The following is a 27,855-nucleotide window of genomic DNA, read 5'->3' as shown; positions in this document are numbered from 1 at the left end:
TCCTTGCCCTTCTTCCAGAGATCTGCGTTAGCCAGCAGGAGGGCTAGTGGGAACTGAGACTTACAGCCCACAGGTTTCCAGGCCAAAGCTTCATCTCTTTGGACAGCCCTGCCCTTCCTTCCACCCACTCTCTCTTCCCCGAGCCTGACCCCAAATCCTTAAGCAGTCCAGTTCTCCTCTGGCCAGATTCTGGCATTATGGATTCCTGCTGTTTGAGCCCCTGGCCAAGTGGAGGGAGCCCCTACAGCTGTGAAGGTCGAGGAGAAGCCTCCCCTCCCTCCACCTCACCTTCCCCAGCCGAGGTCATACGGCACCCCAGTAGGAGAAGCAGCACGGCCTAATGGAGTCAGAGGACCTGGGTCCTAATCCAAGCTCTGCCGATGGTCTGCTGGATGACCTTGGGTCAGTCAATCAATCCATCAGTCAGTCGGTGGCATTTATTCAGTGCTTACCATGTGCGGAGCGTGGTAGGGTTGGGCGAAAGAAATGCAGGCGCCATCCCAGGAGCTTACAACCTAGTAGGGGAGTCACATGATTTCCCCGTGTCTCAGTTGCCCCATCTGTAAAATGGGGATTCAACACCTGTTCTCCCACCTGCTTAGACTGGGAGTCCCATGTGGGACCTGTCTGTTTCGTATCTATCCCAGCAGGCAGTAGAGCGCGTGGCACCAACTGGGCACTGCATAGCTACCGCCATTAGCATTGTCACTGTCGTTCTTATCGTTACCCCCGAGAGGAGGATGTGGCCACCAAGGTGAACGAGTTCCTCCTATCAGAGCCTCGCTCGAGTCACTCCGCGGGCTTCGACACCCCAGGCAGGACACATTGGCAGCATACGGAGCAGATGGGCTTCCCCACGGGAAGTTCCTTCTAGCTCCTGGGCACCCCAGAAGCTCAAGTCAGTTCCCGAGACAAACCCGTTTGGGCCCCTTCAAGGCGAGGGCGGAGGGTCACTCTTGCTTTCAGTTTCGTTGTCTTACAAGAGGTGTGAGAGTACAGGACCCTCTCTGAACAGATTCCCTCTTTTCTCCTTTCCTTTTGGAAATGTTTTGTTTTTCCCGAAGCCCGAGGGAGCCTAATGCTGCCCTAACTGAAATCGGCAAGAGACAGACTCTGCTCCTGGCCACTGCTCTGTTCCGTTCCCGTGGAAACGGAGGTCATGTCGCCCAAACTGGGGTAAGTGCTTTCAAAAAAAAAAAAAAATCCCCTCTCAGCCTGAAGATGGTGATTATTTTAAAGCACTTACAACCGTGTTCGTCAAACTGACGCCCGTTCCCATGGGAACGAGAACTCTTCTAGATTTCAGTGATTGCCAACCTCTCCAGGTTCCATTTTCCAAACAGCCTCGAGGACCCGGAATCCGGCAGAGCCCTGATCGTCTATTAACGAAAAGTGGGGGGAAATGTCTAAAAAGTAGGGAAAATCCCTTCCTGTGCCCATTTCCCCCCACTCCCACCCTAGTCCCACCCGGGCCTTCTCCAGAAAGCCGAGATGTTGTAGAGAGTAAGATGACCACTCAGCCCTCGGCGGTGGTCTCCAGGCAGCCCTCTCTGTGCTCCCTAAGGACTTTGGCCGAGCTCTTTGAAGTAAACAGGAAAGCTGAATAAATGAAAGAGGGATCCCTAGGAGTGATGGACGCGTGTGTCCGATACCCCTCCGGAAATGGGTTTCGGGGCTTTGAAATAACAGGGGCCCGGGAGCTTGTGGTGTTCCGTAATGCCGGGTTACCACTGTCTCCCATTGCTACCCTCAAACCAAAGCCAGTCTCTAAACATTAGACATGTGTCTCTGCCTGCACACCCAAACCACGCACATGGCCGCTCTCCCACATATCCGTGGGGCGTGTTGGGAATGTCCCCCTCCGGGCATCCAAAAGCGGCCCCGGGTCCCTCGGTTCTGCAAGCGTCCTCTCTCTTCCCTCATTGCCCCCACAACCTCGCCTCACTCCCGCCGAAGAGGTTCCTGGGACAACTCCACTGCGGCCTGGGTGCTCCGTGGCGAGGCAGAAAAGGCCCCGCAGCTTGCTCTGTTCAGCCTCAGCTCTCTGGTCATCGTGCTGGAGTGATGCTCCTCTTGGATTTCGGTCTCTGCAGCCTTGTTTGGGCGGGGCCCCAAACTGTTCGCAGCAGTGCTGGTAATGTCTGGCCCTCGGCGTTGCCAAAGGCAAGATGCTGGCCGCCTCCCCGTGCAAAGCGCATAGTTGGACTGCAGGGACAGTGTTACATGAAGGGTGGGGTGAGCGAATACCACGCTCTTCCTACTGTGTTTTCAGGAAATGTCTCTAGAGCAGCTGTAAGTGTGAATGAAGTCAAGAGAATGGATCGGTGCCCCTTGCCTCCCCCCACCCCCCCCAACCCATCCTTCCTTCAGGTTCCTTCCCATGTCGTCCCCCCACCCCCACCCCCTCCCCACTCCAGTAGCCCTGCCTGGACACTGACACGGTCCCAGCCCGGGACACTGGCCCTGCTGCTTGGCTTTCTCAGAGAAAGGAGAAAGAGGCCCGCAGGAAACCGATGGGCACGACGAGAGTCCGCTTGCTTTGCAAGCAGAATGTGGCCCCAGCCCTCCCTCCCCCGCCGTCCCCTTCCTAGGTGTGTGTGTGGGCAGCAACGAACAGCTGGAAGGGAGAGCCGGCCCCAAGACCGCAGCATTAATCCCCCGACCGGCGAGCGGGGTTTTCAGAATAAGTAACAGAGGCGTGTTCCTGTTAAAGGAGTCAGGGGAAGGGATCTGCAGGGAGTGGCATCTCCAGTCCGCCCTTCCAGCTGTGCCTCCCCCGTCCTCCAGAGCTCGGGGATTTGGCCCGCATGGCTCGAGTGAACCTCAGCCAGAATCCCCTAAGCGGCAGCATTTCATCGTGGAGAGCAGACTAGGGCTAGAGCCGCTCCGCCCCGCACAGCAGCTGTTTGCCACTGACAGAGGTGGCAACTGAGCCTGTGGGTGGCCCGCGCTCGGGACCGGCCTCCCCGCCCGGGCCCAGGGAAGCCCTCGCCGGTGCGGTCCTTACGGCGTGGCCGAACGTGCCGGTCCCGGTGCGGTGGCATCGTGAGGTGTCGGTCGAATTGCCTTCTTGGGCCCCACCCTCTCGGGTTAAAGGAACTTGGACGCTGCCCAGCCGGGAAGGAACTGGCATTTACGGAGAGCCGTTTCCTGCCAGCTCTGCCAGAGCGGGACCTGTGACTACTTTCCATTGCTGCCCACCTACCTGCGTCGCAGCGGAGAGCACCCCCTCCCCACCTCCCCCCTTCCCCCTACTACCCTCCCCTCTACCTCCCGAGCTCATGTTGTGAGGTTTCAGGTTGCATCAGGCTGGGGCCCGGCTATCTGCCAGGTTATCTGCCCAGATAAACACTCACTGTTTATAGGGAAGTGTTCAGCTGCCTCGGCAGATCCCGATGGTGAGATCCTCTGATTTGTCGAGGATTCCAGCTCTTTTGCGGGGCTAGCTGGCAGGCCCACGGCTGCTGGAATCTGTGGGCCACCGGTGATGGGTTGTTTCTAACTGAGCACAGATTCGGGGGGGGGCGGGGGGGGGCGGGGGGGAGTGATGTTTCCGGGGCTCCCCGTATCTTGACGCTGACCCTGGCAAGTCTAGGCAACTTCCAAGCCCCTCCGGAAGCCTTCCCTGACCAACCTCTCATCTTCCCACCATGTTCTCCCTCCCCTCTGTATCACCACTGTGCTTCAAGTCCATCCCTTTTAAGAGCTCTGATACTCTCCCCACCCACACTTACATTACACATCCTTATACTCTGCTGCTTCTGTAATTTATGTGGATGTCTGTCTTCCCTGCCACCAGACGGTAAACTCCTTGAAGGCAGGGACGGTATCTACCAGCTCCATTATATTATTCTCTCCCAAACGCTGAGTCCGTTCGGGTGACAAGACCAGCACTCTGAGAGTTTGAGCCTCAAGTCTCAGCCCATCAGCAGTCCGTCAGATTAGAACTGGAATCTGTGGTGAGACCCTGAATGACAGGCGATCGGTTGTGAAAATGAAGGACTTAGACATAACCCAAGGAGAAGAATTCTCCCTGGAGCAGTGGCCCTCGCCGACAGCATCAACTCTTGAGTAGCAAGGACTGTTCGTTTTTTGTGTCCTGGGAAGCCCCAGCACAGGATAAAATGTTTAATGCCAGTAGCATCAGAGTAGCATCACTAATGGGGCTCATTTGCAAAGCGTGTGTGGGTAGCCTCGGTGGTTCCTCATCGCCTCTCTTTTTCTCTTTTTTTTTCCTGTTTTGAGGTAGCTAAAATTAATTTTTATCCGGCCACCGAGTTTCTTACCCAGTGTTCTGTGGTGGAAAGTGTCAAGGCCTCTCATCCCAGTTGGCGTATGTAGCCAGGGAATAGAACTTAGAGGGGATCCAAGACAATATCTTCCGAAGAGGAAACCCAATGAAGATTATAAATACTAAGTGACCAGGCCCTATCATGAAGATGCCCCCTGCCTGAATCTAGCCCTCCACCTAACCCTCCTCGTGGCTCACACAGATTAATAATTGGCTGAGAAGGAAATCACAGCTCCACCGAAGAACCCCAATCTGCTTTGAAAACTTTGGCACCCCTGTGGGGAATTTAAATGACAGACAGACCTATAGAGATCTGTAAATACGTATTTGGTGCCAGCTAAACCACAGAGAAGATACTGCAATTGTGGTCCAGGGAAGTTTGAATATTTGTGGTCACACTTAAAATTCAACACAAAAACTCCCAGATGGGAATGGAAGCCTTCCAGAAATGGCGTGGAAGATGCACAATCTGTGTCAACTCCAAGACCTTTCCTTCCAGAGCAGCTCTGCCAGGCTAACCCAGGAGAGGGCTGCTTCTCATTTTCCTCCTCCGCATTGTTAAAACCACCAATCTTGCCAGTGGAGAGGTCTCCCTGGCCTCCATCACCACACCTAGGGGTCCATCCAGGAAGCAGTCCTTGCTTTGGCGCATTCGGAGATGGAAGAACCATCCCTTGGAATATGTAAATCTGCCCTGGAAAATGGCCCAGAGAAGGTGGCATAGGAAAACAGTCTTGCCCTCGGCCCCTCAGACATGCAAATCATCCCGCTCCATTCCCGGGGCTGTTCTTCTCTGAGCTAGGGAAGCCAGTAATATTCCCCAACCTTGGGGTTAGCGAGAAAGCTCTAGAAAAGGGGATCTCAGAGCATATTATGTGGGTGCCCCCTTGAAATTGGGTCACATCACTTCTTGTTACAAAAGCTAAACTAGAAAGAGGCCAAGAGCCAAACATGGCTTCTGTCTCCTCTGGTGGCCATACAAGTCTTCCTTGATGGGGTCAAGCACCAGAAAGGCTCAGGGAAGATGCCCTGAAGCAGTCTTGGCTCTTCATCCAAGGTCTGGCTGGCTTGTCCCAAAGCTCCCGATGCTGATATCCCCATAATTAGTGGGGATTTCCCTCTACCCTTTCGGTGCTTCCATCCTCTGCCCTTTCATTTTCATTTTCTGTCCTTCACTTGGAAGGTTAGAGAGCCCCTCTTTTGATTCAGTTTGGGTTCAGCTGCCTATGAAATCAGGCAAGGGCCAGGCATGTGTCACTGGAAAAGTCTAAGCTGCCAAAAATTCCAACGTGTCACCTGGGATTCTCCAAGAGGGCCTCGATCTCGAAGCCGAGTCCCTTCTTGGGGCTGAAGAAATGGCTTCCCTGAGGGCCTCAGGCATGTGTGCTGCATGTGTGCCTGGTGTTTGGTGTTTTCCCAAAGTTCTCACATACATACAACCTGCAGGAGCTTCCTCTGCATGAACCTTCCAATAGCGATGCGTTTTGCTTTGGTGGGAAACTACCTGGTCTTCTTCTAGGCTTGCCTCTTCTTCTAATAATAACAGGAATAATAATAATAGTGGTACTAGTTATTCAGTCATATTTATTGAGCACTTACTGTGTGCACAGCACTGTAGTAAGTGCTTGGGAGAGTACAATAAAACAATGACCGGACACATTACCTGCCCACAGTGAGCTTACAGGCTAGCATTTACCATGTGTCAAGCACTGTTTTAAGCACTAGGGTAGATTCAAGGTAATCAGGTTAGACACAGTCCCGGTCCCACATGGGGCTCATACTCTTAATCCCCATTTTACAGATGAGATAATTGAGGCCCAGAGAAGTTAAGTGACTTGCCCAAGGTTACACAGCAGACGTGGCAGAGCTGGGATTAGAACCCGGGTCCTTCTGACTCGCAGGCCCATGTTCTACCCTTTAAGTCACATCCTTTACTGGACTGTGTCGCGCATCATTTCTTTCTGCAGTCCCACCCTACTTTTCGGGCCTTGGCACCCAGCCTTTCTCCTATGCCACCTGCTCTCTCTCTCTCTCCCCGCCCTTTCTGCCTTCCTTTCTTACTTTCTTTCTCTGGCCCCATCCTTTGGCTGCTCCATTTGTCTTTTTCCACATCCTTGCCTTCCTCCAGTTCCAGCTTAATAACCCTTACAGATGGCTTGTTCCAATGCAGTTTCATAAAAACCACAGGACAGCGGCCTGATATCCAAAAAAGAAGAGACCGAAGAACCAAGGCTACTCTTCCTTCTGAGGCCCTAGACCAAGGAAAGCAGTGTGGCCTTAGTGGAAGGGACACGAGCACGGGAGTCAAAGGTCCTTAGTTCTAATCCCTGCTCTGCCATTTACTTGTTGTTTGACCTTGGGCACGTCACTTCACTTTTCTGTGCCTTGGTTTCCTAATCTGTAAAATGGGGATTCAATGCCTGTTCTCCTTCCCCTATGGGAGCCCCGTGTGGGATAGGGACTGCGAGCTACCAGATTGTCTTGTATCTACTCCAGTGCTTTGTACAGTTCTTGGCACATAGTGAGCACTTAACAGTACAAAAAAATAAAAAAGATAACGCCACATAGGGCCAGTGGAAGTGGCTGACAACTTGACGCCCCGAGCCTCTCGGCACCCCGTAGCCCTCTAGCAACCAGCCAGGAGTTTTCACATAGATTTCCAAGTCAGGACTTGGAGTAGGTTTCACTGCACTTCCTATTTCCCACGGAAGCCGGAGCCCCGTGCAGTTTGGCATCCCTCTTCTTCCCTTCACCGCCTGTCCATCGGGGAGCAGATGCCCCACGTACGTGCTGGTCGTAGATTTTGAGTTCTCACCGAACCTTTCTTCGAACTGGGGGCAGAAGGTCCGGGCCCTAACCCTACCTGACTAGAAGGACAGCATTCCCAGCTGTCAGCACAGCTCTGCTAGGGGGGTGAACTTCAGACCCCGGTTATAAATCCTGCACATGAGAGCGATCCCAGAGACACTCACTCCTTCTTTTCTGTCATCAGGAACATGTGAGTTTCCTGTCCTTGGAACACTGGCCCTCCATTGGCCTAACGGTTCTGTCTGTGAGCTCCTCATTTCGTCATTCCACTGGGGGCTAGCAGTCCCTCCTCCTCTTTATCTTCCTCCTGCTAGTAATGACCGTCCTCTGCCCCATTTCTTTGCCAGCAGATGGTTCTGAAAAAAGGTGCCACTCCCCACCTCAGATCAAGGTCTCCTCCATCCTTTGCTCCCCTTCCCCTGAAAGCGGCTCCCTCGGGCCTCCCTGAAGATATTGAGCTGACAGCAGGCCACTGCATCTCCCCTCTGTTCATCAATCTTCCTGCCCCTCCCTCTTTCCTCCCTCCTTCCAGCTTTTATAAAGCCGCTCCGAGGTCATCAAGGAGGGGAAATGCATCCCACTCACTAGTGGAAGAACCCCTAGAGACACCCCCTCCCTTCCTCCACCACCGAAGAGTGAGTACACTGGTCACTTTCTTATCTCTGGGAACTTCGTGAAACAATCACCAGCTTAAGGCCAGGGAACAATGACAGGCCCAGGGCGACCCTGCCAACCAAAGGGAAGTTGACCTCTTCGGCTAATCCGGGAAGGGATCTGGAGCAGCGTCTCCTGGGAGGGAAAAGTGGCCCCAGGTGCAACAGCTGCCGCTCTGTTACCCAGAACCACCTCACCCCAGCTGGCAGCCAGGTTGTGCCGGCACTCGGATTCAGGAAATTGCTGCCTTTTTCTATTCCTTTCTGCCGTGGCCTGTGATTGGGACTCGGATGAATTGTTCCTGAATCCCAGGGTTTCATCCCTACCTCCAGTAGGGTTTGCTCTACTTTCCTAGAGGAAAGCGTCCATACGTCCTGCCTTGCTGAAATCAGAGACATGAAATAACCTAAGTGGATAGAGCCAGGACCTGGGTTTAATTCCAGCTCCACCACTTGTCTGCTGTGTGACCTTGGACAAACCACTTCACTTCTCTGGGCCCCAGTTACCTCATCTGTAAAACGGGGATTAAGACTGTGAGCTCCAACTAGGACAGACTGATAATCTTGTATCTACCCCACACTTGGTACAGTGCCTGGTGTGCAAAACAATTAACAAGTACCACTAAAAAAAAAAATCTGCAACCTGGGCAGTTGGAAGGAAGTGGTGGGAACTCAGCGTATAGAGCTTTTTGCGTTTTTAGTCCCCGACCAGCCGGGCTAAGGATGCGCCACACCACTGAGGCTTCCCGTCATCCTTTTTCATCTCTGGTCATCTTTTTGGTTGTTGCGATCATGTTCGTGTTTCACTGTTGAGGTGGTTGAAATTGGAATTCAAATTTTTTGAAGATTTTTCTAGTTTTTGTTTTTTTTGGTTGGTTTTTTTAAATGGTATTTGTTGAGCACTTGCTATGTGCAGGCACCATACTAAGTGCTGGGGTAGCTATAGATACAGGGTAATCAGGTTGGACCCAATCCCCATCCTACAAGGGCCTCACAGAGGGAGGAGGATTCAATTCCCATTAAACAGATGAGATAACCGAGGCACAGAGAAGGGAAATGACGTAATAATAGTAATTGTGGTATTAAGTGCATACTATGGTCCAGACACTGTTCTAAGTGCTGGTGTAGATACCAGGTGATCAGGTTGGACACAGTCCCTGTCCCCCATTGGGCTCACAGTCTTAATCCTGATTTTAACCCTGAGGTAACTGAGGCACAGAGAAGTGAAATGACTTGCCCATGGTCACACAGCAGACAAGTAGTGGAGCTAGGATTAGAACCGTAGTCCTCCTGACTTCCAGGCGCCGTTCTTTCTTCTAGGCCACACTGCTTGTTTTCACTGATTTGTTAGCAACTCGAGTAGGGAACTGGTTACTCTCCCATTGCCTCGTACAGCACGGGGGACTGAGGGGGCGCAGCAACAATGCTCTGATGATGCAAAGCAGGAAGCGGGGGCGATCCATAGAAATGCTGCACACAGCCCATGCCCCAAGTAGGTGTCCCCAGTGAATCAGATCAAAAATTCGGCATTTCACACCGGTCCACTCTTCATCATCATCATCATCAATCGTATTTATTGAGCGCTTACTATGTGCAGAGCACTGTACTAAGCGCTTGGGAAGTACAAATTGGCAACATATAGAGACAGTCCCTACCCAACATTGGGCTCACAGTCTAAAAGGGGGAGACAGAGAACAAAACCAAACATACTGACAAAATAAAATAAATAGAATAGATATGTACAAGTAAAATCAATAAATAAATAGAGTAATAAATATGTACAAACATATATACATATATACACTCTTGTCCAGGTAGCTGACTGGGCTCAGGGTCAGTTGTCCACAAGCAATCTAAGCATTCAGTTTTCATTCATCCTAAAGAAGGGTCCTGTCAGACAGTAAGGATTTGGCCCCTGGGTCGGACTGGTGGCACAGCAGAGCTTTTTTTATATTTTAATGGTGTTGGTTAAACACTTACGCTGTGCCAGGCACTGTAGTAAGCACTGGGGTACATACAAGCTAATCAGGTTGGACACAGTCTATACCCCACGTGGGGCTCACAGTCCTTAACTCCCTTTTGCAGGTGAGGGAACCGAGGTGCATGGAAGTTAAGTGACTTGCCCAAGGTCACACGGTAGACAGTGCTTTGCACATAGTAAGCGCTTAATAAATGCTATTAAATAAAAAAAGTGGTGGAGCCTGGATAAGAATCCAGGTCCACTAAGTCCCAGGCCCATGCTCTTTCCACTAGGACACGCTGCTTCTCAAGAGCTTTTCAGATCTCTTGTCCTACCGAAACATTCCCCCTGGGCCTTTGGCAAATCATCATCATCATCATCATCAATCGTATTTATTGAGCGCTTACTGTGTGCAGAGCACTGTACTAAGCGCTTGGGAAGTACAAGTTGGCAACATATAGAGACAGTTCCAACCCAACAGTGGGCTCACAGTCTAAAAGGGGGAGACAGAGAACAAAACCAAACATACTAACAAAATAAAATAAATAGAATAGATATGTACAAGTAAACTAAATAAATAAATAGAGTAATAAATCATCATCATCATCAATCGTATTTATTGAGCGCTTACTATGTGCAGAGCACTGTACTAAGCGCTTGGGAAGTACAAATTGGCAACATATAGAGAAAGTCCCTACCCAATAGTGGGCTCACAGTCTAAAAGGGGGAGACAGAGAACAAAACCAAACATACTAACAAAATAAAATAAATAGAATAGATATGTACAAATAAAATAAATAAATAAATAAATAAATAGAGTAAAAAAATATGTACAAACATATATACATATATACAGGTGCTGTGGGGAAGGGAAGGAGGTAAGATGGGGGGGATGGAGAGGGGGACGAGGGGGAGAGGAAGGAAGGGGCTCAGTCTGGGAAGGCCTCCTGGAGTAGGTGAGCTCTCAGTAGGGCCTTGAAGGGAGGAAGAGAGCTAGCTTATGGGTAAATGGGTAGTTCCTCAGGAAGTGGGGAGTAGCAGGAGGCCTGGGTAATAGGCCCATGGCAGAAGAGAGAGGAAGAGGGCGGGAGAGAAGACCAGAGAAAGATTTGCGGAGGGGGACTTAGCGTGGTGACCCGGTGGCCTGGCCCTGTACCAGGTTCCTTGGGCTTTCCAGGTATAACGATGATCCTCGGCCCTGGCCATTTAGTTCACACACTCCTGAGTTTCATTCAGCGCTTGCTTTGCACATAGTAAGCGCTTAATAAATGCCATTATGATTATTATTATTATCTCTCCAGAGCTTTACCAGCGTAGAAAGTGATGCGCCCCTGGGTGCTGTAGTATCGGCAGGGAAGAGCGCCACCTACTGAACCTGCTCCAACCCCTCCGCTTCACTCTCCACACGGACCCAGCCCTGCTCAGTGTGGGAGAGCCCAGTGAGCTTATCGCCCGAGCCGGTTTGCCCCCCACTTTCCCCCTGCCCGCCCCTCCCCTGGCTCATTAGCCCGGAAGAGGATGTGGGGATTTCATGCCTTCCCTGGTCAGCCCAGCGACCGACCCCTGAGGCCCGTGATACGGGGCCTGACCTTCTCCGGCCGATGCCCCCCTTAGGCTTGGGCGACCCAGGCCTGGAGGGTGGGGGCAAAGCAGCCCATCCTTGTAACCCTCCCCGGGGGAAGGACCTGGGCAACAGAATGTCTGAGCTGGCAACAGGAGAGAAACAGAGCTGACCTCCTAGCAACGAGGGAGTGACGTGAGCCAGCAGCTCCGCACTGCAATCCCCTCCCGCTCACTGGAGACAAGCTGGGCAGGGGAGCTGACAAGAGTCTGCAGAACACTAAACAGGTGATTAAAACATCAGTACGAGCCCTTCCAAGCCTCACCGAAAGCCAAGCGCTCGGTTTGGACCCCGGCGGAAATTTTCCTCTCGAGTTGTAGAAGCTGGTCCACTGCTCCCGTCTTCTGCTTCGGTGGCCAGATGGGGAGAGCTCTATGCTAACGATTCCATAAAACTCTCCAAGTTATCCTGAGTGTATTATCACATGAGAAGAACCTCTACCGCCTTTTTCCATCCGGGATCGCCTGCCAGCCTCTCGCTAGATCAAATGCTGAATCTTCAGCTGGCACAGAAATCCCAAGTCCAACCCCGGGGATCTCATCCAGCAGTGGGCCCGAGCTCCAGCACCTCGCTCCGGGGCAGAACGGCTTTCCAGCCCCTCCCTTCTCAGCCCAGCTGCCGGCCACTCCCAGCCCGGCCCCACCGCTCTGCGGCCAACTTCCCCGGGACAATTCCCCTAATGAGGTCTCCCTAGAACTGGGGATACAGAAAACAGCACTCTTGTGAATTGGGTCTCCAGGGTGGGGTGGGGGGCATTCCTCCCACTCCCCCAACCCCTCAAAATTGTTGAACCTATCAGCCATGTCCTAGAACAGCCAATGGAAAGGGGGAGAGCCCAGTGTAGATTGTAAGGTCCCCAAGGACAGGGATCATGTTTTCCAACTTTATTATATTGTGTTCTCCCAAGTAGTTAGGGTAGTGCTCTGCACACAGTGAGCACTCAAAAAATACCTTTTTTAAAAAAAATTGTGTTAAATGTTTGCTTTGCGCCAGGCGCTGTTCTAAGTGCTGGGGTAAGCACAAGCTAATCAGGTTGGACACAGCCCCTGTCCCACATGGAGCTCACAGTCATAATCCCCATTTTACAGATGAGGGAACTGAGGCCCAGAAAAGTGAAGTGACTTGCCCAAGGCCACCCAGTAGACAGACCAAGATCAGAACCCTGGTCTTCTGACTCTCAGGCCTATCTATGCACTTTCCTCGAGGCCACATTGCTTCCTGATGGACCAATTTATTGATCAAGGCAGCCCCTCTCCGTCCGAAGTGGAGGCGGGCCCCCAGATGAAAGCTGTATCGCTGACTACAGGAGAGTTCTGATTTCTTCTCATGGGGACTCTCCTCCACTAATTCTTGGAGCCACGCGGCCTCCAATCTGTGAGCGAGCAAAGTGCCAGGCCTCCATGAGATCCTGGTCGCCGCTGGCTACCCCTTCCTCCCTGGTGCTGGGCTGGATAAAGGGAGAGGAATAACGTCGGAGAACCACCTGTTGCGAATGGCGAAGTCAGGGTCCGCACACAGCCCCAGCAGCAGATGGGTGAGACGATCACGTGCTGGACACACGTGTGCCCTAGGGTCCGCCTGGATCTCAGGCGTGGATTCCATCTTATTAAGCGGTGGTGCCCAGGAAAACATTTAAGGGAAGGAGAGCCTGGTCTCACCCCAGAGCTGTCCTGGGATAGGCTGCTGTCTGGAGGGCAGATGTTCGCGTGGCCCAGGGCAGCCAGGAGGCCCAAACCTCAGTGCCCGGTGCCCAGAATCCCCTGGAGATGCAGCAGCGGCCAGACGGCAGAGCGAGACAGACTCAGCTCAGGGCTTTGCATCCCCAGGGGCTGAGCTTTTAGCCTCCCCTGCTGGTTCAGTGAATCAGGAACCAGGCTCCTGTGTCCCAGGTTTCAGGGCAACTCAAATCTAGCCCGATCCGAACGATTCATGGGGGAAAGGGCCAGCCGGCCCTCTCCCTACCAGCTGTGGACCTGTCCTCGAGCGAAGGGCCCCCACCCCGTTGGGAGTGACATCGGCAGGCCTCTTCGGGAGAAGCAGCATCTGTCTGCTGCCTAAACTACAAGTCCGCAGCCGGCCCTCCCCAATGCCTCCATCTGTGGGGAGAGCACCTTGGTGCCAGGATCAGAGCCTGCTAGTGGTGGGTGGGCAACAGGAGCCTGAGATGGCTCGTGACCACCCTTTGGGGACCCCAGCTTCTTCCCCCTTTTCCCCCCAGCATCATTCAATATTCTCAAACCCCAGGAAATCTAGGTGGGTGGGAAATTCCACCTTGGAGATCCGTTCATCCTCAGCGAAAACACAGGGTGTCAGGCAGCCAGCCTGGAGAAGGGAGCTCACCTCCTTTGCCTCCCAGGAGCCCCAGAGCCAGGGTCCAGCCACCCACCCCTCCCTTTCGGAAGGGAAGCTGGCCCGTTCCCCCCCTCAGCGAGGGGTCGAACGAGGGAGAACCCCCATGCACTCCAGCTCAGTACATCATTTCTGCCCAGACCATCAGCCACCTTGCCCTGGGGCCAGGCTCCGGGCCAGCTCTGGACTTCCTTTGCCCCTGCCCAGTTCCGCCGGGAATGCCAGCGGCAGATAAAATGGCCCAAGCCTCTGCGTGCGGCCCAGAGCGTGGCGTGGATGTAAACAGGATCGGCCATTTCCACTGCTCCCGACCCAAGTCTCCAGCCTTTCCTGGCTGCCGGGGCCCTCCTTGCGAGCTCATTCCCTTCTGCCTCCATCCGTAACTGCAAACCCCGGGTCGCCCGCCAAGAGCAGGTGCCTGCCTGGATCGCTCAGATGTACATGCACGTGGCAGACATCCGTGAGGTTCCTTTGAAGTCGGCTACCCGGGGTCTCTGCCGCCTAACCCCTTCCCTTTCCTCCCGCCTCCCCGCCCCTCCGGGTGAGATGCGACGGCCTGCCCAGGGGGAGCGTGCAGGGAGTTGGGGGAGGAGGAAGCGGAACGCAGTGGCAGCTGTGTGCACAAACATCCCAGGGGTGCCAGCTGATTGGCCCCGGTCCCACCCTGCCTTCCTCCGGTGTCAAGCCCAGCTGTGGAGCCGGGCCGGCCGACAAAGCCGCCCAGTCTCTCCGCGCGGCAGGCGGGGCTGCTCTGAAGTTGCAGACGTTCGGCCCTGGGGCCCATCTGCTTCCCTGGGCTGGCAGGAGCCAGAGAATCCGCCCCACAGTGGAACATCGGGGAGGTAGTGTGGGTGTTGATGGGGTGGGTGCCCTCCTCCGCTCTCTCCTCTAGCCCCCAGCTCGTTGAAGAGAAGAAGGAAAGGCAACCTGTAAGCTCAGTGTTAATGGGGAAAAAAAAAATGGGAGGTACAGTGTGGCGTAGTGGAAAGAGTCACTTCACTTCTCTGGGCCTCACTTCCCTCATCTGTAACTTGAGGATTAAGACTTTGAATTCTATGTTTGGTTTTGTTCTCTGTCTCCCCCCTTTTAGACTGTGAGCCCACTGTTGGGTAGGGACTGTCTCTATATGTTGCCAATTTGTACTTCCCAAGCGCTTAGTACAGTGCTCTGCGCTTAGTAAGCCCTCAATAAATATGATTGATGATGATGATGATGATGACAGGGACTCTGTCCAACATGATTATCTTGATTTACCCCAGTGTTTAGTACAGTGCCTGGCACCTAGTAAGTGCTTAACTTACAAAGTAAGTCATTTTTTTAAAAAGTGACTTTTTTCCTCTAACCAGAAGAGGGGGAATCCGGGGGATCAGGGGAAGCAGCAGCAGTATTCAGAGTTTTCCAGGCAGAAGTTACTGAGCAGGTGGCTTTCCGGAGGCCTAGCCGAAGAGTGAGATGTCAGGGTGCCACGGGGGAAGCTGGGTGAGGGGTGCCCGACATTTCAGGCGGAAGAGTTGCACCTGCCCCAGAGCTGGGTGTACATTTTCACTGTCCCATAGCAGGCTCTGCCTTTTGCCTCCCACAGCAGGTGTGTGAACAAAGAGTGTCTGAGCTGATCAGAAATCTTTGGGGGCAGGAAATTCTCTGGTGGGATAGCTGATTTCAGGCATCTCCACTGTATCTTCCCTTTTTTTTTTTCTCTTACTGGTATTTGTTAAGCGCTTACTATTCATTCATTCATTCGATCGTATTTATTGAACGCTTACTGTACTAAGCACTTGGAAAGTGTAATGTGCCAGACACTGTTCTAAGCCCTAGAGTAGATGTCCCCTCCCCATTTTGGGGCTAGGGCCCAAGTCATCTCCTTTCATGTTCCGCCTTTCTGATTCAGAATCAGCATGGCCTAGTGGATAGAGTACAGGCCTCAGAGTCAGAAGGACCTGGGTTCTCATCCCGGCTCTTCCACTTGTATGCTGTGTGACCTTGGGCGACTCACTTCACTTCTCTGGGTCTCAGTTACCTCATCTGTAAAATGGGCATTAAGACTGTGAGCCCACTGTGGGAAAAGGGACTTGGTTCAATCCAATTATCTTGTATCTACCCGTGCATTTAGTTCAGTGCCTGGCATATAGAAAGCGCTTAACAAATACCACAATCATTATTATTATTATTCATCTTAATAATAATAGTTGTGGCATTTGTTAAAGCACATACTGTGTGCCAAGCACTGGACTACTACTGTTCTATTTATTTTCTTAATGATGTGCATCTAGCTCTATTTCTATTTATTCTGATGACACCTGTCAACATGTTTTGTTTTGTTGTCTGTCTCCCCCTTCTAGACTGTGAGCCCGTTGTTGGGTAGGGACCGTCTCTACATGTTGCCAACTTGTACTTCCCAAGCGCTTAATACAGTGCTCTGCACACAGTAAGTGCTCAGTAAATATGATTGAATGAATGAATGGACTAAGCGCTGGGGTAAGTAGGGTGCCATCGGATCAGACACAGTCCCCGTTCCACCTGGGGCTCCCAGTTGAAGGGGGAGGGAGAATAGGTCTATTATTCCCCCATTCTGCAGAAGAGTTACAAGAGCGGGTATGTGACACCAGCCAAGGCAAGTGGCAGAGCTGGGATTAGAATGCAGAACCTTCGCTTCCCAGGCCCCTGCGCTCTCTGCTAGGTCCTCCTGCTTCTGTATTTTGTCCTCCTTGCCTTAGGAATCCCTTTTTTTTTTTGCCCAGTTTCAGCCGAGTCCCCCGTCATGCCCTGCACCAGCCTCTCTGTCCATTTGCCAACTTCCCCTCCCCTGAAAGCCAAGGCTCCTGTCGGCTGCTGGGTGTGGACACCCATCCCCGCTTCCTCCCCTGGCCCAAGCCGGCAGTTCCCTGCGAGGAAGCTCAACCCCAAGCGTGTTCTGTGCCGTCAGGAAGAGCCCATCTCCTCCGCCCACAGGGCCCGAGGACTCCCTGCCTCCCGTCGGCTCCCGGAGCGGAGCGCTTCCCTGGCAGAGGCTTTCCCAAAGGAACCCAGCCGCAGCTAGCATGGGGCCGTACCCCCCTCTGGCGAGCCTCACGTACCTCAGTGGTTCCCGATTTGAGAAAACCCATTAATCTGAGCAGGATTTCTTGTAGCCCCCGTCATGTAGGCTGGGCTTGTGAAAGATGATAATTAACCCATTGCTAATTGGTGCCTCAGAAGTCGGGCCAGGCGGCCCTGTATTTTACCAGTCTTGGCGGTTGGATTTGTAGGCTATTTTGAGGTTGCTTAATAGGTTCAGAAAGACTTCACTTTCCTGTCTGCCTCTTATTTGCTCTGAGGACATTCTGTAAAATTAACAAGCTGTAAAGTTTGATTGAAGGTTCCAGTGAATGTGAGAGTAATTGGCGCCACTTAGAGAGGAAAGGGAAAGGCAACCTGTAAACTCTGTGTTTGTGGGAAAAAAAAAAAACCAAGTGACCTTTTTCCTCTAATCAGAAGAGGGGAAAGCCAAGGGATCGGCAGCTGCAACAGCAAGGAGCAGCCAGAGTTTTCAGGGGCAGAAGGAACTCAACTAGTGGGTTTCTTTGGAGGCCTAAGTTGGAGAGCGGGCTCAATCAATCCATCAGTGGTGTTTTTTGAGCCCCTACTATGCGCCGGGCACTGTAGGAAGGACTTGGGAGATTACAATCCCCTGCCCATAACGAGCGTACAATCTGGAGGGGGAGACAGATGTAAATATGAATAAATAATTTATAATATAGAATTTAAAGATATACACATGAATGTTGGGGGTGAGGTGAGGTATCTGGACGTCTCAGGGAAAGTCATGCAGCAGAGAACTCACCAGACAGAAAAAGGGGCCCGGGCCGACAGAGGCCAAGCAAGTCCCTCAAACCCCACAAGAATGTTCTATCAGGGTTAGCGCTCTCTTTTTTTGTGGCATTTGTTAAGCACTTACTGTGTGCAAGTCGCTGTAGTAAGCACTAGGGTAGGTGCAAGCTAGTCTGGTTGGACAAGGTCCACGTCCCACGGGGGGCTCCCCTTTTCCAGTTGAGGGAACTGAGGCATAGAGGAAGTGAAATGACTTGCCCAAGGTCCCACAACAGACAAGTGGCAGAGCGGGATTTCAGAGACAGGTCCTTCTGAGTCCCAGGCCCAGATTCTAGCCACTAGACCACGATGCTCAGAACGCAGGATCCGCTGGGCCGGACGCATGCCCGCTGACCGCCGCTTCCATTTCTGAGTCCCCTGCTCGGCTCTGGGGGCTATCCCTCCCTAAACCATGCAAATGTGGGAGCTGCCTCTTGCCCTCTTACTGAAGGCCCTGAGCGCAGCAGCCAACCGAGAAGTGGGGACCCCCCCTACCCAACCAAAGGTGACTCAGTCAAACACGTATTCTTTTTCCCGGAAATATTCCGGGTTTGGGGAAGGGAAATGCAAGCGAGCAGATTTTGGTTCTGTTCCCCCATTCGGCACCTCTGCCCCGGACAGGCCTGTTCTGACGAGTGAGCATTTCTGAACAACCTGCCAGTCCCTGGGGTCATCATCATCATCATCATCAATCGTATTTATTGAGCGCTTACTATGTGCAGAGCACTGTACTAAGCGCTTGGGAAGTACAGATTGGCAACATATAGAGACAGTCCCTACCCAACAGTGGGCTCACAGTCTAAAAGAGGATCACTCGCTAGTTTCCAGGGAACACCCTCTCCCATCCTCTTGTCTCGCCTCTTCCTCCCCGGGAGCATCCCTAGCTGTAAATCCAACTGCCTCTCCTCTTCTGGCCTCCCTCTGCCCACGGGGTCCTGCCCAGCTGTTCTCAGAAGGGGACTTGGGCCCACTTGTACTAAGAGGACCCCTCCCCTACCCCCTCACCAGCCTCCACCCCTCCCCCACTGCCCCCACAGAACCCTCATGTTGCATCTCTCCCTGAGGAACTGAGCCTGGGTCAGGCTGGGCCACCCCGCCACATCTCACTTTCGGTTTTCCTTTCTGACTGGCTGTGTGCAAGTTGACCTGGCCTGGGTAATGAATGGAGCCTCGCAGCCTGAGCTTTCAGTTCCCACTGATGGGCTGGAGCTACCCCAGGAGAAGGGAAGGGGAAGGAGCTTTCATCGGGCTCTTCTCCTCTAGTCCTGCCCCATCACACAAACCCCTATTTTACCTCTTAACACCAGGTGTGGTGGGTTTGGTTTGGGGGTGAGTTTTGGGGGGGGGGGGGTTTAGCACATGTGTGTGTGCGTGCTTGTGTGTGAACTTTGGCTTTCCCAATGTTATTTCCGAGCTGCATTCCCTCCAGGCCACAGGACTGCTTGCTCCTCCTGCCTTCTAAGCCCAGTTCAGGAGGAGCAGGGCAAACCCCAGGTAGACTCTCCCTGGATAATCTCTTGCCCCCTTCCCTCCCCCTCCATGATATCCCAGGAATCTCATTCATTCAATTCATTCAGTCGTATTTATTGAGCGCTTACTGTGTGCAGAGCACTGTACTAAGTGCTTGGGAAGTACAAGTTTGCAACATATAGAGACGGTCCCTACCCAACAGCGGGCTCAAGCTCGCCTTGGCGATGGGTTTGTCCCTTTTCTTGTCCTTCGTGGTCCCACCCGCCCCGACCAACCCCTTCTTTCCCCGTCCCCCATGCCGGGCATATCAGAAGGGAGTCAGCCAGTGGCCTTGCCTTGCCCAGCTGGCCCCTCCATCCAGGAGGCTAAGATGTACACGCCATTGCCTCTCTCTGTTTTTCATTGATACGAGTTGGAAAAATGTACTCAGGAGCAGAGCAACAGTGGAGATTATGTCACAGGCCTTCATCTGGACTCCTTCGCCTCCAGGCGGGTGGCTGGCTTTAACCCCTTGCCTGCCGGAGGGTCTTGGGTCACAAAGGGCTCCCCTCCTTGAGCGCAGAGACAGCCTCTTCTCTGACCAAACTGCTGGAAATACTGTCGATTGGGTGAACATTGCCCTGGCTATCTTGGGAGGTGCATAGGGTGACCCGTCACACTGAACAACAACCTGACATCGTTTTCACTTTGGCCTCGTGACCTTTAAGAGGTTCCTACTGAAAAGATTTCCTCTAGACATCAACGTGAGAAGCAGCGTGGCTCAGTGGAAAGAGCCCGGGCTTTGGAGTCAGAGGTCATGGGTTCAAATCGCAGCTCCGCCACTTGTCAGCTGTGTGACTTTGGGCAAGTCACTTCTCTGAGCCTCAGTTACCACATCTGTAAAATGGGGATGAAGACTGTGAGCCCCCCGTGGGACAACCTGATCACCTTGTAAAGTCCCCAGCACTTAGAACAGTTCTTTGCACATAGTAAGCGCTTAATAAATGTTACCATCATTATTATTATCTACCAACTCTGTTAGATTGGTACTCTTCCAAGCACTTAGTACAGTGGTCTGCTGATGGCAAGCGCTCAGTAAATGCCGTTGATCGATTCCAGTGTGCCACGTTGGTCTGCCTGTGGCGACTGCCTCCCACTTCCCAGCTGGGATGTAGTATGGTCTGAGAAGCAGCGTGGCCTAGTGGAAAGAGCACAGGCCTGGGAGTCAGAGGGCCTGGGTTCTAATCTTACCTCCACAACTCACCTGTCGTGTAACCTTGGACAAGTCACTTCACTTCTCTCTGCCTCAGTTCCCCAATCTGCAAAATAGGGATTCACTACCTGTTCTTCCTCCTTCTTAGACTGTGAGCCCCGTGTGGGACCTGGTGATCTTGTATCTACCCTAGTGCTTAGTACAGTGCCTGACACTTAGCGCTGAACAAATAATCGATCGATCAGTCGTATTTATTGAGCACTTACCCTGTACAGAGCTGGTAAGTGCTTGGGAGAGGATACTATAACAATATAACAGTTGGTAGGCTCGTTCGCCGTCTGCAGTACCACAGTTATTCTGATTTTCTGGAGCTCTGTCTTACCTTGTTTCCTCTGTCCTCCTGACTTTTGGTTTCCCAGTTTCAGCTCACCGTATCCCCCAGTCGTCCATTCTCCTCCCAGGTCCTAACCAGCTCAGCCGTGTCACAGTGAGCTTATTAGCTTCCACCCTAAAAGATGGACTTCATTCCAGAACGTCAGTGTTTGCTGTGAAGAACAGCTGGGCTCAGCGACGGGCACTGAGTTCTCTTTCTGGACGTCTCCGTTTCTCGAATGTTCTCTGCCCCATCACTTGCATACCGGGCCAAATGGGTATCTGTTTGGGCCTGACTGATCTTCCCAGTTAGATTGTAACACCTTGCCCGTGGTGAGAGTCACGTTTTGGTTGTCCTTTAGAGACGTCTCTGAAGGCTCTGCACACTGTTAGCACCCAACAGGTGCCATTGATGATGCTGGTAACGGAGATGGTGGCATTTACCTGGGATGTATCCCGAGCGACTACCTCGTCAGCCTACGATTCCCCTTTCCCCATCCCTCCTTGTAGATTCCCAGCCTGCTTCCTCTGAATCCCCTGCCCCTCCGCCCACCTGCGAGCCATTCTCCTGTTTCTCAGGAATCGGTGCCTAGTCAACTCAGTTCTTTCCCCACAGCCCGTCATACTTTCCTACCCTCCCGCTGGACTTCTCCCACCAGCCTGTGGAGTTCGGTGCCCACCCCACCGAGGCCCATCCTCCTCCCCGGGGCCGATTTTTCCCGCCAACTGGAGAGGGGAGGGACTTTCCGCCCAGTGAAGCCAAGGTGCCCGCTCCCCTCCCGCGGCTCTGTTTTCGGAGGCAGTGGCTCCGCACCGAAAAGGAAAGTCCTGAGCCCATTACATAACTCCGAAGTGCAAGCAGTAGCTGGGGCAGAAGGTCAGAGGTCACCATGGGGTCAGGTGGCTGACACACACTCTAACGACAAGGTGGTTAAAATTAGACCACAGAAAGGAAACTGGCAGTCTTGTGGAAATGCAGAAGTTTCCTCTGCGAGTGAGCGGCTGGGGATGCAGGGAGGCCGCTGTGCGTGCTGCCTGCCAGGCAATTACTCATTTCAGCTCCGTTCTTTAATGCCTTTTTAGCCCCTGCTTCTGTATTTCTGGCCTTCCTCATCACATGTTTGGGTAGACGCAGCGTTACCCATGGCAACCCGGCTTGAGCCCTGGTCGAGCTTCCTTTCGACCCTGGAGGGGTGGGCCGTGGTCCCGGGATCCTTTGACCCTGGGCGGCCCCTCCCCTCCCCTGCCCATGTACCATGGGGCTTCTCCCGTTGGCGGTGTTTCTCGGTCCTGAGGTCCCAGCCTCCTCCCAATCTGCTGTGGTCGGGACCTGGGATTTGGACCCTAAACCTCTGAGGAGAAGCCCGGTTTGGATGTCCACCTTTCCATTTGAGGCAGGGGCTTTGGCAAAGCCGGAAGGGGATTGGGGGAGCTGGGCCCAAACCGACATGGGATGGTAAATGAATCCGGAAAGAGAAAACAAAGAAACAACCAAACCTAAAAAACCCCACCTCCTCTATGAAACCTCTCCAAATCAGCCCCACCTACCCACAGGTATTTGGCCTCCAAATTTTGGGACCCATTAGCCTCCGTGACAATCTTGGTAATATGGATCAGTTTGTTCAATCATTCAATCGTATTTATTGAGCGCTTACTGTGTGCAGAGCACTGTACTAAGCGCTTAAGCTTGTCTTCTCGTGTGCATTTTACAGATTCCTGGGCTTCAGTCACCTGTGTTTTCTGCTTCTCTAGATGTCAGCATATATGTGTTTAATACCATACATCAGATTGTAAGCTCCTTGAGAGCAGGGATGGTGTCTTGGGCATTCTTTGTAATTCTCTGCCACATTATGCTCCATACTGTGCCCACCATGGGAACCCCAGATGCATTGTTGATTGACCGGGCCCCAGCCGATGGGTATAAGTCAATCGGTGGTATTCACTGAGCGCTTATTATGCGCAGAGCTCCGTACTAAGTGCTGGGGAAAGTACAATCCCCTAGACTGTACCGTCTATACCGTAAGGTCCTTAAAGACAAGGAACATGGCTACGAGCGAAGCATCGTGGTGCAGTGGAGTCAGAAAGACCTGGGTTCTAATGCCGGCTCTGCCATCTGTGACCTTGGGCAAGTCACTTCACTTCTCTAGGCCTCAGTGACCTCATCTGTAAAATGGGGATTAAGACTGTGAGCCCATATGGGGCAGGGATTATGTCCAACCCGATTTGCTTGTGTCCACCCCAGCACTTAGTTCGGTGCCTGGCACACAGTAAACGCTTAACAATTTCTACAATTATTATTAATATTATCTACCAACTCTGTTGTATTGGACTCTCCCAAGGGCTTAGTCCAGTGCTCTGCACACAATAAGCGCTCAGTAAATACCACTGATTGACTGACACAATACAGTGGAGTTGGTAGAAGCGATCCCTGCTGGAGCCCGATTGAAGCAGCCGTTCTCTCTCTCGGCACTTCACCCCAGACCATGCAGTCGTCCGCATTTGGCCAGTCAAACGAGATCTTCCTTATGGCATGGAAATGGTTCAGCGGTGGACTTTTCTTTCCCTCGAGGAGGAAGGAGAAGTGACGGGATTAGTCAGGGAAGAGAGGAAAGAATTTTGTAGGAAATGGCTGCAGAGGGAGAGATGTGTGAGGCCGAGGTAAAACAGATGGATTTAGAGGTGAAAGCGCGTGCGTGTGTGTGTGTGAGAGAGTGTGAGTGTGTGTGTGTAGGCACAAAGGGGAAGGATTCCAGACTGCACAACTGTGGAAACTCCATCTGAGAGTCTCATAAATTCGATGATTACTCGAGATATTGAATTTCATTTCAGCTAAATCAGCCCCAGCTTCCCGGACAGAACACTCAGTTATGTTCCGAGGTGGCCACATGGGAAAGGGATGGCGTGAATCCCTCGAGGAACAAAACTTTGGTTAAGCACCCCCACCCAACACCTGCAGCTGGACACCTGCCCCCTTCCCTTCCTCCCCACCAACGTCAGCCCACCTGACCCCCTGCCCTTCAAGCCTGGGAAGCTCCTCATGCTCACCAGCGAGCCTGTCAGGAGGAACCCACCGCGGTTTAGCCGAAATGAAACATACAGAAGAACCATCGTCATTCATCCTTGTGCTCTCGCCGGATCCCAGCCCTCCTTTCAGGGGGCCGGGGGAAAGATGAGGAGGAGGGAACGTTCGGGCAGGCCTGGTGGTTTCCCCTAACAGGGTCAGCGTCAGCTAAGCTGCCACCTCGCTCTCTTCCCCCCAACTCATCAGCCATCTCAGATGAGATGCTCAGTCTGGCAGAGCGAGTTACTGGTCAGTCCCTGCTCAGGGTCGTCAAGCAGCTGTCAGGGAGAAGATTTGGCAGTGGCCAAGGTGGGCCTTGCTGGCCTCTTTGGGCTGAACTGGGCCAGCCTGGAGTCTGGGATTGAGGGGCCCTGTCCTCCGACGGACAGAAGAGCCAGGGTCAGCTCCCATAGCCCCACCGCTCTGCGTTCTCCACAGGGAATTGGAGGCTCCCCCAACTGAGCCCTCGCCCTAGAGCCTCCGGCCAACCTCCCCGTCCACCCACCCTGTCCTTCCGCCCCCCCTCCCCGCATCACCCCCCCACACACACACCCACAGTAACTCGGACACGTTTCTCACGAGTCCTTTGGCCACCCACCAGCCCCTCTCGTCATCGTCTTCTCTCTCAGCAAATGCTGTTTTCCTTCTCTCCCCTTCGCCCTGTAGGTTATTGCAGCCGACTGCAAGAGGGTCACAGTGCTGAAGTATTTCCTGGAAGCCCTTTGTGGACAAGAAGAGCCTCTGCTGGCATTCAAGGGTGGAAAATATGTGTCAGTGGCACCCGTCCCAGACACCATGGGAAAGGAAATGGGAAGCCAAGAGGGAAAACAACTGGAAGATCAGGTACTATGCGGGAAGAGCGCGCTGCGGCAAAGGGAAAAGCTCCCCCTGGGGGACCTCGGCCCCTGCCTGTGGCTTCAGCTCCTGCTCCTGGCTATTTATAGCCGCTCTGAGCTGGGTCTGTGTGTGTGTGCGCGCGCGTGTGTGTGTGTGTGTGTGTGTGTGTGTGTGTGTGTGTGTGTATGTGTGTGTGAATCGTGCACAGCCGGCTTCTCAAGAGTGCACTCTGCTGGTGCCCCTTCCTGCCAGTCCCACCCCGGTGCCTCCTTCCCGCCCCGCTATGAGTTCCAGATGCCGCTTCGGAATACTGCGATGGGGGAGAAGGGAGGGAAGGCCAAGCAAGGCCTGTAATAACGTGCAGTTCTCAAGACGCGGGGGGTTGGGGAGCGGGTGTCAGGGTTCAGGATGAGGATCAAGTTTATAGACCTGGAGCTCGGTGCGGCACAGGCCTGAACTCCAGCCTCCAGCACACGTACAGGAAGAGCTGACATTGCCGGCCCCGTGTGGAAAATCGCCCCCTCCCCCCTGCCGCCCTCCCTCGCTCGCTCCCCTCCCTCCCGCACATCCTGATGTGATTAAGGAATTCTCCTCTTGTTTTTTTGCCCTTGGTTGTTCCTGTAGCCCTTGTTTCACTCCAGCCTCTGGGTGTGGGTGTGTGTGCGTGTGTGCGTGCGTGTGTGTGTGTGTGGTTCATGGCACTGCCAGCCTCCCTGCCTGCAGGTTGACTCTTTCCTTCTTTATCCTGCAGTTTTAAAAGTGAGAGGGGACATGGGCCTTTGGGACAGGAAAGCGGGTCTTAGAACTGGAGGTCGTCTCACCGACTGGACAGGGCTTTGCTTTGACTCCTCCCTAGTGATTCCCAGACTCTGGGGATGCAAGCAAGGGATCGGGTTGGGAGAACCCCAGGAGACACCCAGTTCCTCGTCTACCTCAGGGCTTACCCAAGGACAGCAGGCATCAGTTGAGCAGCTGGAAAAGAGTGGCAGACAGGATCCATGGCCAATTCTGCAGGGCTAGTCAGTCAGGCAGTCGTATTTATTGAGCGCTTACTGTGTGCAGAGCACTGTACTAAGCGCTTGGGGGAGTACAATATAACAACAGACACATTCCTTGCCCACAATGAGCTTACAGTCTAGAGGAGGAGACAGATATTAATATAAAAAATAAATTACAGATATGTACATTAAATGCTGTGGGGCTGGAAGAGGAGATGAGTAAAGGGAGCAAGTCACGGTGACACAGAAGGGAGTGGGAGAAGAGGACAGAAGGGCTTAATCAGAAAAGGCCTCTTGGAGGAGTTGTGCCTTCAATAAGACTTTGAAAGAGGGGAGGGTAATTGTCTGTTCGATATGAGGAGGGAGGGCATTCCAGGCCAGAGGCAGGACATGAGTTAGAGGTCGGCAACAAGATAGGTGAGATAGAGATAGATACTGAGTAGGTTGGCATTAGAGGAGTGGAGTGTGCAGACCACGTTGTAGTAGGAGAGTAGTGAAGTGAGGTAGGAGAGGGTGAGCTGATTGAGTGTTTTAAAGTCAATGGTGAGGAGTTTCTGTGTGGTACGGAGGTTCTAGAGGAGAGGGTAAACGTGGCCAGAATGTTTTCATAGAAAAATGATCTAGAAAGTAATCTAGAAAGTAATCAAGGCAGGATAACATAAGTGATTACAAATGATTATAAGAGGGCCTTTTCTTCTCGGACCTCATCTTCAGAGAGCAGCTGAGCTTCTTGCTCCTGAGGCCAAGGGAGAGAGAGTGAGCTCTTTGCCACCTCTCCAAACAACAGGGCAAGAGACCTAACCTAAGATCAGTATGGTGTCCGTGGCATCTGCCGGGGAGTTCCGACATGTTGCCAGTCAATCAGCCAGTCGGTCAGTCAGTAGTATTTATTGAGTACTTAATGTGTGCTGAGTACTGTACTAAGCATTTGGGAGAGTCCCATACAGCAGATTTGGTAGACATGATCCCTGCCCTCATGAACTTACAGACTAAAATGGGAGAATGCCAATGATGAGGCACACCGCTTCCCGGACAAGGGGTGTGTCAGAGGAGGGGTCGGCGTGGCATTCAAGCTTTCAGCTTTTTACAGCAGAGCAAGGGGTCGATTGATTGATTAATTGATGAGAGGAAATTTAGGCTCCTGATAAACCCCTGGGCACAAACCCCATGGAGCCAGGAGACTCCCTCCTCCCGTTAGGTATAAGGGGTTGCCTGGGGAAGCCTGGGATCCTTCTGCCTTCCACTCCTTCAGTTTGAAGCGCAAATCGGCTGAGGACGGAGTATGGCCCAGTTGGAAAGAATCCCTCGGATAGGCCACCCCGGGGTCAGTACAGACAGTGATCGTGGGCGCAATTGAGAAGAGGCCAGAATTGTCTTACAAGAAACAGTGCGGCCTAGAGAAGAGACCACAGGACTGGGAGTCGGGGGACATGGGTTCTAATCCTAGCTCTGCCACTTGCCTGCTTTGTGACCTTGAGTAAGTCATTACACTTCTCTGCCTCAGTTCCCTCATCTGTAAAATGGGAATTAAATATCTGTCATCACTCCCCATGAGGGAGAGACCATGAGTGCCTACTTATTTATTTATTTATTGAGTGCTTACTGTGTGCAGAGCACTGTACTAAGCACTTGGGAAGTAAGCATGTAGAGACGGTCCCTACCCAACAACAGGCTAGTAAGCTCTTAGCAAATACCATTATTACTATCATTATCATTATTATTATTATCATTATTATTGTTACTAGTAGTAGTACTAGTAGTAGCGTTGTTTGACCTGAGCAGTATCTCTTCCCCCTACTCTTGAGGCCCAGCCTGGGCATGGGGCCCAACCCTTGAGAGCAGAACTCTCCACTCTCTCAACATGTGAGCGTGCCATACACCCTCCCCACCTTCCCCAGAGACCAAATCCAAGGTCACGACCCCCACCAGCTCCCTGCTTCTTCCCTTTCCCACGAGGCTCCTGGGTTCCCTTACGTGAGCTGCTCCTGGGAAACCCTCCTCCCCTCCTCCTGTGTAATTTTGTAACCCGGCACTTCCCCATTTGCTGTGAGAGCAGAGCAAGGCCTCAGACCAGCCACCGTGACCACCTCTTGACCCTGGGCAAGTGCTCCCGAAACCCCACAGTCACCCTGCAGGTTCCTGCTCGGCGAGGACACAGGCTCACCAGCACCCACTCGGCCGCTCCGCTCACCGGGGTCCGTGTCGGCCCCGGGAGGAAGTGAGCCGGTTGGCCAGGTCTTCCTCCTTCCTGAGGCCCGGGGCCCTCAAAGACTGTGCAGCACGGAGAGAGCTGACTTCCTTTCCCAGGGGAGCATCCCAGCCCCCAAAACTTTCTCCAAGTCCTCGACCTGAGAACTTTTCTCTGCTCCCGCTAAGGGCTAATGCCCTATTCTCAAT

At 52.8% G+C, this 27,855-nt stretch overlaps 1 protein-coding gene across 1 annotated transcript in view; it reads left to right on the top strand.

Moving 5' to 3' along the window:
* The window catches only part of SMG6 (SMG6 nonsense mediated mRNA decay factor), a 193,929-nt gene that overhangs the window by 141,945 nt on the left and 24,129 nt on the right, over positions 1 to 27,855 (top strand). Inside the window, exon 14 of the mRNA XM_038759125.1 lies at positions 24,290 to 24,466. Coding sequence (XP_038615053.1) covers positions 24,290 to 24,466 — 177 coding nt within the window. The remainder of the gene's footprint in view (positions 1 to 24,289; positions 24,467 to 27,855) is intronic.

Source organism: Tachyglossus aculeatus, chromosome 17 (assembly GCF_015852505.1).
Source record: "Tachyglossus aculeatus isolate mTacAcu1 chromosome 17, mTacAcu1.pri, whole genome shotgun sequence".
NCBI lineage: Eukaryota > Metazoa > Chordata > Mammalia > Monotremata > Tachyglossidae > Tachyglossus > Tachyglossus aculeatus.
This window is presented reverse-complemented; position numbering and strand designations above follow the sequence as displayed.